Genomic DNA, 15,913 nt, shown 5'->3' with positions numbered 1-15,913 from the left:
AGTTAACGCGGTATAAATACGCGGCCGACGCGTTCACGAGGGGGGGGGGGGATTGCGGTTTGGATTCAGAGGCCGGGGAGGCGGCGCCCTCGTGACGTTGGCCGAGCCCCGGCGTCGGCGGCCACTTCAGTCGCTCGCCACTTCCTTGAAGTTGCCAGCTTTTCTCTTTGTTTGCGTCGGTCCATCCTCTCGATCCTCTTTTAAGAGGATCGAGGTATAAAGCGCCGCATTCCTCCACCGTCTTTGGGGCTAAGAGGTTGAGGTGGCTCGGCTCTCTCGGGGGGTTAAGTGGGATAAGTGCGTGGCTCATGTCAAGCCGGCTGCCCCCCAATAGTTTCTGGAAAATTTGCAATGGGGTCAGATTGGATTACTGTGTTTTGGTTTTTACATAGAGACAGAGGAGCTTTGAAATGGAAAACCATAAGCGGAAAGGCAAGTGCCATGCAGTCTGAAAGGCCAAAAAGAAAAAAAAAAGCGCCGCTAATTTCTTCCGATGGCACGGACAAACGTGGCTCGTCCGCAATTTCGATTTGTGCTGCCTCGCATATACATACGTGGCCAGAAAGTTGATTTTTGTCCTGTTCTCAATTCTGACTGCTGACCGGAGGGTCAGTGAACTTTGTATGTTACACTTTGTCTATGTTGGTTGCCAATCGTCAGGTGTACCACGTGACTCGCTGCTTAGCGGAGTAGGCAAAGTCTTCATTTAGAATTTTGAATGCATTTATTGTCACTGTAAAAAAAACATAAAAGATTTTGATATTTAAAAATGGCCTCTCAAAGGCAGCAATATAATAATATGTATTTATTTATCTATTTATTTATTTTTAAGACAAAAGAGCTTATTTCCATGCCACTAGCATATTTCCATAAGGTGCCTCTTGCTACTTTTTTTTTTTTTCCTCTCCTCCCTTCTTCCCCCCCTGCTTCTGTTGAAACTTGACCTCCAGTTTCTGGGTGAATTCACGGTTTTGTCAGTAGCGAGAACAACAATTTTTGAAGTGTTCGCGGCGGCGGCGAACTCAAGCGGCGGCAAAGTTGAGTGCGGTCAATTGAATCTCCCGCATGCCTCTGTCGCCATGAATGCACCACGACTGCCCCCAACGACAGCCCCCCCTCCACTCGCTACCCCAACACACTTCTCAGGCCTTAATATCTTAATATCTTTTAGCTAACGACCTTTCGAAGTATTTTAAATGTAAACATCGTATGAATTAATAATGTTTTGATGTAATAATGTTTTTATTACGATTTGAATTTTTGGCTAATCTTTTAGCTAAGGCGCACTTGGGCCCCTACGAATGTAACAAATGCTCAAACGGGTCGAATTAAAGCCTGGCGTTGGCCTTTTGTGGCCCGCGGGTCATATTTTACTGAAGTAGACGCTGGCATTTAATAGAAGCAAGCTCATGGTGGGAACCAAGTTGCGGCCACCGTGCGTCAACAGGTTCATTTGGTTATGCACTGACAAAGCACGCTGTTAACCTTTAGAGCCCCTCATTCTAATAGTCTATTAAAAAAGAAATTTTGGGAGGGGGGGGGCTAATGCCAGATCCCCAGATGCACTCGGCTATACGCACCCGACATGCGTTTAAATGTCCTTCCTTTAGATCTCTTATGAGTTAAATATGACTCACTTTCAGCCCCCCCCCCCCGCCCCTTTTGGTTTTACTAGCTGTGTTTGGCTTTACTGCTTTTTCATGTTCAAATTGCATGTCCCGTCAGGAGACTTGTGACATTTGAAATACGACGCCGGGCCGTATTTACTGAGCTAGACAATACACGAAAGCCACATGAAAATCAAAATAAGTCGGATGCGGTTAAGAGCCGTGCCCTCATTTATTGAATTCCCCACAGATGTTTTGCATGAAGACATTTTTGGGGGGTAATGAGGAGGGGAGCGTGTTTGGACGTAAGTTGAACCTGGGTGCCTTTCTTTTTCTTGACTTTGTGTGTGTGTGTGTTATGTGATTCAGGAGCGTCGGCGGCCCGGGCACGGAAGAGGCTTGAACGCGTGCAGCTGCTGCATTAAGTTTTCCCCATCAAAGCGTGGGGTGATGAATTGATGGTCATTTGTGGTCATGCTTGCCTTCATGGCTCCCTTTGAGGCTCCTCAGCACTCCTCCGGTAAGAAAAAAAAAAAAAGTTCATTTGATGGAGTTAGCGATCTCAAATATACGTTCTACATTACATTTTGACCCTTTTTTTGGTCGTAAAATGTCTTGTTTTAGTGTGAACACTTAGGCCTACTACACCATTGTATTGTAACATTGGCTTTGTGGTTGTACTTGGAGTGATAAGTACAGATTTTTCTTTTGTGCTACTTTGTGTAAAAAGTGTGAGAACCACCGCTCTTGAGGTTGTTAGCTCCCCTCGCGCCGTTGGAAGTGTCCCCCCCACCCCTCACCCTTCCCAAAATGGTGAGCTCCAAAGTGTCATGTCTGGCGGCGCTCATGCGGGCTCCACCATGCAGCCTGCCGCCGCCACACAGACCGGGACACAAGCCCTAACCAACCAATTAAAATCCGATTAGGAAACATCTTAGTTAGAGAAAGGACCTTTTGCCGGCCCGGGGTCAGCCACCTAATAAGATCCATGGCCTATATAGAGAAGCTGCAGACCTTCACAAATGCTCCTGGCGACCGAGCGTGGCCCCGGAGACCTCTTCTGGCCCACATCGCGCTTTAATTGCTCACTGTATTTAAAAAGAAGAAGGTGGGATTCCAGTTAATTAGTCGGGGGGCTGGACATTATACGACGTGGGGTTTGTTAGCTCCGATTTGGGCGCCGATCAGCTTTTGTGCGCGCCAAATGAGAAGTGAGTAGCGAGCCGGCGATACACAGTGTGCCTGTGTGGACTGGCGGCAGTCTCCATTCATGGGAAAACCTTAAAGGAGCCCCGCGTTATCACAGGACCTCATTATCTCATGTCTGCAAGCATCCTTTGGCAGCGCGTCCTAATCAAGAGTGGCGCAGACCTACTTTGCACCGACTTTTTTGCGTCACACCCTTTGCGTGATCGGAGGTGTTGCACGACCTCTGCGTGATACGCCCGTGGATCGACTTTGTTTGGTCAAATGACCGCTAGCCGCTCGGCTCATTAACGAGTGAAAGGCAAATAACGCCCCGCCCACCTCTCTTTGTCATAAGCTAAATCCCAGCGACAGATGTGCCGTTGCGCAGAACCAAATTCTCTGTTGCTTATATACACATTTATAAATGTATTTACCTGGAGGTGAGTGGTGTCACCCAAAAAAAGGCGAAATGGAGAGCAAGATCTCAGGAAGAGATTTACACCTGCCTCTCTGCTGCCAGAGAAGAAGCCTATAGGCTACAGAGATGGCCCAGTGGAGCCAGCTTGTCTGGGGCCTCAGCTTAGAGCCCCCCCCCCCTCCACCCCATCACCACCCCACCCCGTCGCCCTCCTCCCCCACCCTCACTCTTTGCTTCCTCCTCCCTCCGCTGTGGATTAAACAACATCATAAAAAATGACCATCAACGCACACACTGTAAACAGATTACTCTGCTCGGCGCCTGGCGCACAAACTGAGGCGCTTAGGGCAAAAAAAGAGAGAGAGAGGGAAAAACTAGCGCGCGGCCGATGCACGTGCACAAGCCACCCGCTCCCCACCCTCGCACTCTTTCTCTCTTTACCACCAAGCCAACGTGCACGCGCGCACTTCCAGGAGACACTTCCCGGTTATGTCACTTGTCTTTTTACGAGCGTTGGGACAGTCAAGACGCTTTTTTTCTCCACTTCAACCTTCTTAAACTCACATTTGGAGCTTTTAATGTTGCATTTGTTTATCAGTGCTGACTGCACACTTGATTTTAGGGATGGTTAATAAATACAACCAACCAAATTATGTAGTATCTTCAAGACATGTGTCTTTTTAGGCCACTTATTGCAAGGCGGAATTAGTGGAACCCCCTTTTGCATCAATATTTAATCCAATAATTTCCAGGAAAAAATGCTTCAAATGATTTCCAAGGTGCTTTGTATTTAAATGAAATATTAGATGTGAATCGGACACATGGTTTCAGCCCTGCTCAAATTAATGTCACGGCCAAATTAATGCTTTGTATTAAATATAACACTCTTAAATAAGGAGAAATAGGGCCATCTGGTGGGACACTGCCCCCGTTATTAATTACACAAGCACGGAAAAAGTGACCCCTTGTCATCCAAATCTCTACTCTATATCAATTATGAAATACCAACCCAAAAAAATCATGTGGCGTCTATTCGTTACAAAATTAAATCAATTTTCTGCATTAAATATAAAAATATTCCATACACTAACTTTACAAGCACATCTTTGCTGTGTATTAAATATAAAATAATGTGAATAAAATAAAATAGTCCCATCTGGTTAATTTCATGATTGCAACAACGCTCTGTGTTAAATGTAAAAATAAAAAATCCAAATGTAGCTTTAAAAAGTTGAATCCCTTTTACTTACATATGTAGCCCTCATTTGCGCATGCGCACGCACGCACGTACGCACACACACACGCACACACACACACGCACACACACACGAGGGAGAGTGTAAAGGGTGTGTCTGAAGCTGCTTAAAACAAATCAAATAGAAAAAGAATCCCCCTTTCTGGATGCAAATCCCTCTCTGCTCTGATTTGTGCAAAATAAAGTCTTCACATGGAGCTCGTTTGAACGCGGGGGCCTGCAAATCATCAGGCTGTCAGCGTCGCAGATGCTCGGCGAATCGCTGGCATTTTACGCCGCTCCGACTTTTGCACAACCTCCTCGGCCTGCTTTTTGTCTTTTTACGATACGCAAAGCCCGGTTACTCGAGTTAGCTTCGTAAAATCCATATCATAATCTGTCGCTCGTATGACGGAAGGTAGCGGCGAGTTCGTCAGTCGCTTTCAGTAAATCCTCCTTTAAACAGCAATACTAGCATGATTGATTATTTGCTGAGCCAGCACAAAAGCGTTAATGGAGGAGCTTTTAGCTTAAACAGTGATATGCTGGCGGCTCCAGCTGTAAATTATCTCCAGATTTCTTTGATTTTATTATTTTCTTGTAAAAATAAAAAATAAGGTCATATTGACTTAACAGTTTTACACGCATCCTGTTGTCGTAAATACTTTGGGAAGTCGAATCGCAGTCGTCATGTAACGTCAATCGTTGAGCAGCGTCATTTAGGAGCGTACGAGGATTGCGGCCACGTGGGAATCCAGAGAGGAAGGAGGACAGTGATTTCCAAAAAGAGCTCAGCCCATTGAATGACAAAAGGCAGCCTACTCTCGCTTCTCCTTGGCTGGCTCACATGAAAGGAAAAAAAAAAATCCAAAACAAAACAAAAACTCCACAACAACAAAGCAGGGAGAGGAAGCAACCAGATGTGATTTATTTTATATCCGACCAAATCATTTAAATCTGGCTATGGAGAAATATTGATGGGAAGTGAATTTCCTCGGTCGGAGATCAGATTGTTTTCTGTTGGGATCTCCGATTTCTCGGTCCGGCGGCGTAAACATGCTGACGTTGATTATATTAGTCAGAAAAAGACACCATTTACAACACTTTACACAAACATCATTTTGGGGAATGATCACGATCACGAGGGGGCCTCCGCCCCCATTGGCCCCCCCGCTTTGCACGCCACTGCTGATCAGAAGTAGCTGATCGGATCAGTGGAAAGTCCAATAATTGCCTTAAAATAAACAAAATTTTATGTGCAATCACTTAAAAAAATGGAAGGATTTTTTGGAAATATTGTCAAATAAATCACAAGCATGGAAAAATAATTAAACGCAACTTTTCACTAATAATCCAAATCCTTAAAGTGCTACGTTACGACTCCTCCTGTCCATCAATGATTTTTTTTTTTTTTTTTTTGTGTTATTTTCCCATCTCCTCAATAAATAATTCACCGCTCATAGCCCGCCCCGATGGCCCCACATGCACCGATCTCTCAGTTACAAGCATCCTGGGAGTATAAGGCAGTACAAGCGCATCCTTAATAAACAAATACAAGATGGCGAGCGGCTCTGGTTTCACTGCTGAAACATCCTGTCTCTCTCTGCCGGGCCCAAGTGGCGTCGTCGTCTGTATTCATTATTGCTCAATTTCAGCCTGGACGTCACATGATTTCCACGCCTCTTATGAAATGCATATTTGGTATGATGGAGCGCATTAATTAGACCTATCCACTTTGTGTACACTACACCCGAAACATGATCTAGTCATGATTCCTTAACCTCGATCGTGTGTGTGTGTGTGTGTGTGTGTGTGTGTGTGTATGTGTGTGTGTGTGTGTGGTGCTAAAGCAAAGACCACAATCTCTTATTTTTTTTCATCCCAATCGATTTCAGGGTTATTATGAAAAGACATTTAATCCTGTTTGCCTTCGCTTACTGCTGCAGAACAAGATCATCCACTTTTAAAATGACAATTAACAATAGTTGCCGTTTAAATGATGCTGCTTTATGGTGTTTATTAGTTCTATATTGTTATGATAATACATATTAAGACTTAATAAATATGTATAAGTCAAGTAGGAGCAGTGAGTGTCCTGCTGCTTGCCAAATAGTGAGCCCACATCTAAATGTTGCTTGAACTTGCCAAATAGTAAATCACACTCTTTGCATTGTCAAGTGATTCAGTATTTTTTTTTTGTATTGTTTGTTTTTGAGAATGTTTAATATTTGTGTTTGTGCATTCCAGCATTATTATCTCCATATATTGCTAAGCCTTAATCTGCAACTGTAAATGACCTACTTTTTGCCAAATACTAATCTCACATCTTTAACCTAGAGTAGCTTGAACTTCTTTTGTGAAGTGGCATTTTAAAAGTATTGTTCGTAATATATGTGACAATGCTATGACCTAAACAGGATGCGAAGCTAGCAAGAGCGGAGAATGACCTTCTGCTTGCCAAATAGTGAGCCTCTATTTAGCTCAATCATGAATCCTGAATCTCCGTTTGAATAACCCAGCGTGGTCACTTTTGGACCCGGCGCTGGGTTAGCGACAGTATTTCACCCAATTTAGGTTATTTATAACCCGGCAGTTGTGACATTACACTATTGGCTCCATCGATGTGTCATGTGTGACCATCTGTGTGCCTCCTAAAAACTCCATAAAACAAAAGATTCAAGGTCCAGTGAAAATTGATCCGCTGATCCAAAGTCTGTTTCTCTCTCCCAGTCCGAACAGATCCCGGCGGAGCAACCCGATATCACGCCGGCGAGATGACCAAGTTCAGGGCCCGCCCGTCGCCTCCTCCTCCCGCCGCCGGCCGGCCAGTCGGCCGCGGGATCAATGGAATACCGTCGGGATACGAGGCGGGCCGCGCCCACGCGCTCGCCAATGAACCGTATGATTGGACGTCGTCGACCACCGCCGAGGCTTTCATGCAAATTGATGAAGGTAATTTGAGCCGATTAAGTGCAATTTGATTTGCGTTAAGAGCCATCCTTCTTCGGCTCCCCTCTCGCTAATCCAAAACGGTTTTGATTAATAGTTGAGGATGCGATGAAGTCATGTGATCAAGTGCACTTCAAACGAGTCGTGCGGCAGCTGTTTGTCGTTGGGGGGGCGGCCCAAAGGAAGCAACGGTTTCCTTTTTATACTCACAAGTGAGACATGCAAATTTATATGACAACTATCCTTGAATTTAATCGATCCCACACTGTCAGATTTAGCTCGGATGAACTGGACGGACGCTCGTTGAAGTGTCATGTAACGGCGTCGATGCTGATCATTTCAGCAGATTTTAAAATGATGAGGCACCACTTAACTATAATTTGCCAATTTGTAAGCAACTTGTCGATAGGCAAGAAAACATGAAGCCCAAGCTTAAGCGATCGTAAAAAAATTGCGAGACACATGACCTCTAACAGGAGGAGGAAGGAAATAAATCCAACAACAACACCGGGAATTTTTTTTAATACTTAGTAGAGTGTTTGATACCTAACTAAATTACAAAAAAATTAAATGGCTACTCTCTATTAAATATAAAGTGCATTTTGAAGCACGCACATATAACAGATCAATTGACTCTGTATTAAATATAAATTCTATATTTTTTTCAAACGACCGGTGTCAAACCAAAGCTCCATTCAACTTCGCAGTACGCCTGAAATCCGTATTGTGAATTCAACAAAGCGGGTTGCCTTAGCATGCTGAGTGTCCTCTGTGCGCTTTAACACGCACGCATAATTGCCAAGAAACAAGCGTGCTGGTGACCATTGTGTGAGTGTCCCGCTTGTTACGTGCCGCCCCGAGCGTCTGCGTAAACTCCGCCTTACCTCTTCAGAGCGGCCCGGCGCGGCGGCCTGACTCAGTGAAAAAACAATCTGAGGAAACGGGGAACAATCCGAGTTAGGCTCCAAACGGGCCGCCGTTTAAAAAAGAAAAAAAAAGGGGGGGGGGGTCTGCTCCCCTCATGCCGTCAGCTTTAAATGTATGGCGCGATGAAAGATCAATGCGCCGCCCCTGTGCCTGGTGTCGGGCGCTATATGCCAGGAAGTATCGGGGGGGGGGGGACAAAATGGGGGAGAAAGCCTCCCTAAATGTTGCCAATGCTTTAGTGGAATTTTGTGTGTGTGTGTGAGAGAAGGCTTCCATGTTATCTCATACGCACGTCAGGTCGAGAAACGTTGACTGGTTCCAGCCCGTGGATCATATTCCAAACTCATTTCGGGCCTACATTCCCCACCTAGACTTACCTCTTTAACAGCCCCCCCCTCCCTCCTTTGCTTGCTCCCGTTCTGATGTTAGCAGACTCTTCTGGATCTCCTGCAGTAGTAATGTGCTCACTTTTTACCCCTTTGCAAAAAAGCAAATGCTGTCTCGGCTGTCAGTGCTCTCAAAGAGAAGCCGGGGTCCCTCTTTGCCAGGCTAGTAGGGGGCACCGGTTTTCCCAGGGAGAGCAGTAGGCCGGTCCTTATGAAGGCCCGATCGCAGACACCTCCGCCCCTTCTGGCAGGAATGCAAACGGCCCCCTGTGGGAGGAGAAGAAGAAGAAGAAGCAGAAAAAGGAGGAGGAAACAGGCCGACATGAAGGGGAAGCCCAATGGGGGGAAAGAAAATAACCAGTGAGGGGAAAGTGAATGAAGGGCAAGGGAGAGGGGAGGAGCGTGGCAGCCAACGCGCCAATGGCGGCGCGGGAGTCTGGAGAGCGCGTAGCAAAACAAACATGGCATTAGGCGGCTTAAACGCTCTTCCGACGGCAACGCTCGGCGGTCGTCGTTGGCTCCCTGCACTCTCGCCGTTGAAAAAGGTGATGACAGCTCGCAGATATCACGCCGGCGACGATGTGACAAGAGCACAAAAGGTGCTAACGGCGCGTGTAAAATCTGGATCCGAAACGTACGCTATTATACATGAAACCATCTCGCGTTTTGATCTTTTTAGGCCGGTGTGGGTCGTATTCTTTCATGAGCCCCCTCTAGTGGTGGGCAAAAGTATCACTGAAATAATTGTTCGAGTTAGAGTAGCTGAAATAGATTTTTGTCAGCAAGTACACGACATTTTGTTCAATATACTTCAGTTGTATTTGCTTGATTTAAGTACTGAGGGGTAATTTTTAAAATAAAATATTAGGCCTCAAAGTAACTGAAAAAATTCACTGGAGCCTTATATTTGCATATATTTATATTTTGCAGTATATTGGATAAAGAAACTACAAAACCAAACCAAAACAATTGAAGGTGTCATTTACTATCATTTATTCATTTATTATAATTTTTATTTATTTGTAACATGACTTTTTATTTCATGTAGAACTTATTTAAAGAGCATGCTCATATTCACATTTTAACTGAAAGAAATCTGCCTAGCAACAGTGCCAAGTGACACGCTAACCCATAAATGACCATAAAAAATAATTTGCACAATTCTGTTAAAGCGCACTATACTTCCCTGACTTAAGTGGTTGGCTCCCCACTATTTTTTTTTTCTCCTCCCGTTTGAAAATGCCACTGATTGACTGTAAAACTTTCGCATGCACACTCCCTCCAGACCTCAATGTATGTTTGAGGCAACGCGGCACAGGATGTTAACATATTAAATGTACCGCAATTATCGGGGATGTGGAATATTCCCACACTCTCTCTCATGGCGGAAATATTTACTTTTTCTATATTTTTATTTGTTTTCACGCGCTTTTCTTCTTCATGCTAATGTGGAATTCTGACTCACCGGCTGCTAGCTTGCGGTTGTATGTCAATGCAAATAACGTCGTCTGTCAGGTGCAGATTGGGGTTCGGGGTTCATCCGCAGTTCAGCCCCGAGCATTCCACGCAATCTTTACATTTTCATTCACTCTCGTTTGCCCTTCTGTTGCACTTCTTTTATCCCGCCCTTTTTTTTTTTCAAGCAATCCTTTCTCCAGTCATGACACTTCTGACAAGTATTTTATGCCCAGGAGTGATGTGTGTCACAAATGAGCAATTTGGTTGCTTCTGAGTACTGTTGTATGATTTGTTTGTGCTAAGCTAGCATCTGTTAGCCTGTGGTTGACATTTTAGGTTAGCATTAGTGCAGCATTAGCGTAGGTTAGCTTGTGGATTTTGGTGTTTATTTTCAAACTGACATTGAGCAACATGTTTGTCATTGGAATTTAGAAGGAACAAAAAAAAAATATCTCCCAGTTTTATTATATCAGAGGCCAAGGGTTTATTTCCATCAAATGTCCAAAAATAAAATTCCCCTGAACTATTGTGCAGCACTCACACAATGATTTTTGCTCTTTACTCAAATGGAAATTTAAATTTTAAATGAGAGTAATGAATGCCCTATAAAAATATCATGATGATTTTTATGAGCAGGCCTTTTCCAAAGTTGGAGATAAATCATTAAAACGGCTTTCATTGTCGACAAAAATGACGGATTTTCAAAAAAATAAATCCGTGCGGTCGTGATGACTTTTTGGCGTGCAGCACGCACGACAGGCACATGTTCGTCTGTTTGCTTAATTCCTCCCCTCATTCACTACTAAAAGTCAAGCTATAATTTCTATATAAATAAAGTTTGATAGGACCCAATTATAATGTTTTCTCCCGCCTTCTGAAAACCCCCCAATTTAGGCAAAAGAACATTGGCCTTCTTGCATCTGTTTGTTGGATCAGAGCGGCTCGGATCAACTTATTGCAAGCACATGTGACTTGGTGAGTGTGTGCATGGCCGCAACCTATGTACTCCCCCGCCCCTCCTTTAAGATGGATCCCCGCCATCATTAATGCAAGCCCACGGCAAGCGCATGTCTACACAAGTTTGCACGGGACGCAAACATCTGGCTCCTTCCGATTTGTCCGGGTTGCCTTCCCGCAGACCTGCCTTCACTCTTTCCCTGGCGTACTTAAGGGGCCGAGCGGTATTTTGCGCTTTCGGGAGAGAGGATGTGATGCTGCGGTCGCCGCGGCGATGAACTTCAAAGAGGTCGGCTGGGAGGAGGAGGGGTGTCAGTCATGAGCGGGCAGAGGGCAGAACTTGGTCAATGGCGGGGATTTGTCGCCTAATAGCCCCTCTGGGGGGACTTAAGTTCTAATTTCAGAGGTGCTGAAAGTAGGATTTTATGGAGTATGCGCGTTCACATGCTTTTTTCATTACGCGGCGTCTAATTGCAGCGATAATGGCGAAAAGGCTGGCAGTGTGACTTTAAAGATGAGCGGGTGTTACGAAACAAGCCTTTAATCTCTTAACCTACCGTATTTCCTCAAGTAGGTGGCGAGGGGGAGTGCTTAGTGGCCGTATATTGGACATAAGATGTCTTTTTGAGAGGACATTTTTATTTGCTCAAATGTCCCAAGATTCTATTTTATTCCATAACTTTCAATCATTCCAAATTTTTCAGTCATAATAGTAATGATATTACGAATGATATTATCATTCCAACAATATTTCATATTGTCTTTCATTTTTCACCAATTACACTGCACATCATTCATTATTATTTATGAATATTTTTTTTCTTTCATTCAGCATTTAAGTCGACCGAAAGCATCCCAAACGGCAAATGAGAAGCTTTGATTGACGTCATCACCCCCACGTTGCAATTTGTCGAGCGTCGGCAATGATGTCACGGCAAGGGGCGGCCTGTCGCGCAAGTAAATCCTGTCCACGTTAATATTGACGTTCCCCTTCGCTTGTCTCTCCATCAGCAATAGATTTAATGGTCACTTTCCGCATGCTTATTCAGCACGGAGGGAGCTGGGAAAACCCTCGGAGGGCCCAGAGCGTAAAAGAGAAATAAGTGGAGAGCGCGCACATTTGTTTTGCCCATTTGACTGACGAGCGCGTCAGACTTCTAGACGGGACGTGCGTTCCCGTCGCCGGCGGCGAGCAGAAATGCACCTTTAAAAGGCTTGCGGTCGGACTGGTTATAGAATCCTCGTGCTTGTCAAAGTCGCTCCTCCGCTTCCTGTTTATCTTTTCGGCATCTCCTCGACTTCCTCCTGCCATTCCTGACGCCGTGCCTCTTTTGTTACCTCTCTTACGAAAACCCCATCTAATCGGCCCAGTTGAAATCAATCTCGTGCAATTATTCACGGGAAATGTTTGCCTTGGCTGCCAACCAACACCAAGATCTGAAATTGGAGGGGGCCGTTGCGGGGGCGTGTGTATGTGCGTGCGTGCGTGTGTGTGTTTGTTGCCGGTGCAGATGTGCCGCCTAATCGCAGACGCCATCATGCAGAAACTATTCTTTTACAACCATTTCAAAGCATCTGCAACGAGTGTCACCGGGAGGTTAAATCAACTTTGAAATGGAATGAAAATGTCGAGGATTGCCTGGGCAAATTCCTCTGCCAAGTCGTAGCCGTCATTGATACATACCTCCTGCGTATTTTTGAATTTGGTCATAATTTAGAAATTTTAAGGAAATATGCCCCAAAAAAAAAACCCTGTCAAAATGCACCAAAATCTTTTTTTGCAAAACTCATCCTGCTAACTAACATGAATAATTGTACTGCATTATTTCTTCATTGCTCCCCGATGACAGAAAAGTGAAAACAGAGCTAACGTGTCCTTATTCGAAGGCTTTCTGGGAAGGTATTGATTTTAGCCAATTGCAGTAACTAATTAGGCACTGGACAAAAAGAAAAAAAACTGGAAAAAAAAGTCTACAGTTTCATGTTCCTGATAGAAAAACAAACTGAAACATTATAGGCCGGCCAAGCACCCGGCACATATATTTTATGTAAACAAGAGTTAAGGCAATAAATCAAGTCTCGATTGATTCACTCTTAGTCCGCAAAAAGGGCAAGTAGCCATCTTGGCTAACTTCAGTTGAAACGCTGTCATACTTCATCTTTGTTCAATCAATGAAGAAAGCTTATGATGGGTTATTTTTTATACATAATCAAAGAGAAGCATCCAACACTATTATAATATAATCACATAAATTGAGATTTTTAAAAGTCATTATTTTTTACAAAAATACAAAGGAGAAAAGAAAAGTTGCATTGAGTTATCGGCTAAGTTTTTTAAGTTTTTTTTTTTTGTCAAATTTGCCGAACTGATCATCGCCGTCTATCTCGAAGATGAAGTGTCATGACATCATCTCTAATTAACTGGCGGCAATACCCTGAAAGCTATCGTATTTCTACGCTCACGTTCAAGCTCAACCCAAGTCAAGCTTGACAATGGCGTAAAGACGTACTGATTGGTCACAATAGAGGTTGACACTAGCCGCTAGTCACATGACAGCCTCTCAAATAAAACCCCAAGGCTCAACCTAAAGCACCCTGCCGTTTTGATGTGAATACATCACACACGCTAACAAAACCTGCATTTACCTCACAGTTACTCATCCAGAGTGCCTTGCGTCATGAGCGGCCCGGCTCAATGAAATTCTTCTCAGAACCGGCCCGTTGTGTCGCACACTATCTTGACAAATCTGTCTCATGGTGTCCGCTTGCCAGAGATAGTAAGCCCTCATATTGGAGTATTGTTATAAACAGAGAGCACATTGTCGTGAGGAAAGCTTCCCAAGACTCTAAGTATCGGAGGAATGTTGGTTTTGGCTTTTTATCTTCCTTTTTTTTACACCATGTCCGCAAAAGTGTCGAAACGATTTTCTGCAACTTCTCCTATCGTTGTCTCGGTCCAAACGGTCCATCCCGCTTCTCAAATAGCTAACAGCAATCAGCGTCGCATTGACTTTTTTTGCAAAGCGGCCTTCTTATCACCCAACGTGCTTCCGAGAGGTGAAGTAGCGTTAAAGGAAGCGGAGAAGATGTGTATCCATGCGTGTGTTGGCGCACTTGTATACTAATGAGTGTGTGTAGTCTTGTGTCTGGCCAGCCATGGCCACATCTGTTTGTCATGTTTGCACTTAAGCGCCTGCAGGAGCCACCATTCTAAGTGGAGACAGTCCTCTCTCCCAGTCTCTCCCTTTCCTCCTAATTACATTTGTTCGTTAATCCATTTTTCTGCCCTCTTCTCCTTCTCTTGTTTACGTTCTCGCTCCGCTGGGCTTTGGCCTCCTCCGACCAGCAGACAGTGACCTTTAAGGAGATGCCAAAAGACTGTGCGTTAAGACAGCGTTAGCCCCTCCTTCGCCCTTTCACCGCACACACACTCACACACACACACACACCCGGCTACCTACTCAGTCCCATCGTGGCCCCACAGTATCCCCTCAGGCCATCTCGGTCCGAGAGGCTAATGGAGTTAGCCTAATGTCTGCACAGCGCCAGTCATAAAACTGATTTGAGGCTGAAGGCTTGGTGCCGAGACCACCACTCTGCTTACAAAAAAAAAAGAAAAAAAAAGAAAAGAGCGATGGGAGTGAGATGTTAAAAGAGAGTGAGTGTGTCTTTGGAGTGGAGGAGGTTGGCTCGGCGGCGGCGGCGGCGCGGTGGGGCAGGCTGGCGTAACTAAGGCAACTGCAGACAATCTAATTGGTATTGACATCCTTGTCTCGGAGGAAATTTGACATCTAAGGGCAAATCATTCTATTTAGTCGCCTGAATAGTCTCCGAGGCGGGGCATGAGGAGCACAATCGCGCCACGCCGTTGTCCCGGTCCTCGCGTCTGGGCCGGGCTCTGCTACGCTACAATCGATCCTAATCCGATCGGGAGGGGAGGAAGAAGAGAAGCAGCAGCGCCGGGGCAAGCGAGTAAAAAAAAAAAACAGCAAATCAAAAGGTCTGTTGGGATCATATTTATACTCACAAGAGAGAGTACAATTGGGGCGGCGGTCCGTAATGCACTTGTGTTGCGCTTAATGTATAGAAAAGCTCGGGCCCGGTAATGCTTGTGCAGCCAAGGTGGCTGGGCTTCAAAGAAATGTGCTTGCTTTAGCTAAAAGACCGCCAAAGACCTTCATTCTGTTAGACCATCAAATATGGCTCCCACTCACGACACACACACTGATTTTATTATCCTCACTCCCCTGAGAAACTCATCTCATCCTCCTTTTGCTTTGAGTGACTGACCGTCAATGGGGACGAGTCAAGTGGTGCTGTCCATCAAGGGTGCACTGCGTCTTTTTTTTTTTTTTTTTGGAGGTTGCTTTCAAGTGCAGTCCAGGCCCTGCTCACTCCAATGAATCTGGTGGTTTTGCTGCTTTAAAATCATGCATGAGTGCATAGACAAGAGGTGGTAGAATTGTAACTTTTTTTTTTCTTTTACACCCCTAATTTTGACAGAATCAACCAGTAGCAAATCTAAATATGATATAAATCTACTATAGTGACCCTCCCCCCCAAAAAACCCACGATATGAACATTTCTGCAGTCACCACTTTTCAGGAAATTGAAAAATCCTTCAAGTTAAGTATCTTAAAAATGATTAAAAAAAAAAAAATCCCCAGAATTTCCACTACATACCATTTGTATACTTCAGATAACAGAAACCTATATGAACACTTTTACTTTACTCTTAAAACCATCTTATAATGATCAATTAGCCTTTTTTTAATATGAGCAAAATCAT

At 44.6% G+C, this 15,913-nt stretch overlaps 1 protein-coding gene across 5 annotated transcripts in view; it reads left to right on the top strand.

The window, feature by feature from the left end:
- Positions 1-15,913, top strand: part of LOC148389634 (uncharacterized) — a 191,283-nt gene that overhangs the window by 57,586 nt on the left and 117,784 nt on the right. For all 5 annotated transcript variants that reach the window (XM_088391123.1, XM_088391122.1, XM_088391125.1 and 2 more), the window contains 2 exons: positions 1,977-2,127; positions 7,178-7,399. In XM_088391123.1, the coding sequence (XP_088247249.1) occupies positions 2,082-2,127; positions 7,178-7,399 (268 nt within the window). In that variant the 5' untranslated portion in view covers positions 1,977-2,081. The remainder of the gene's footprint in view (positions 1-1,976; positions 2,128-7,177; positions 7,400-15,913) is intronic.

This window comes from Syngnathus floridae, chromosome 12 (genome assembly GCF_059516105.1).
Source record: "Syngnathus floridae isolate MCC-2025c chromosome 12, RoL_Sflo_1.0, whole genome shotgun sequence".
Lineage (NCBI taxonomy): Eukaryota > Metazoa > Chordata > Actinopteri > Syngnathiformes > Syngnathidae > Syngnathus > Syngnathus floridae.
Note: the sequence above shows the minus strand (reverse complement) of the source record. Positions and strands in the feature narration are given on the sequence as shown.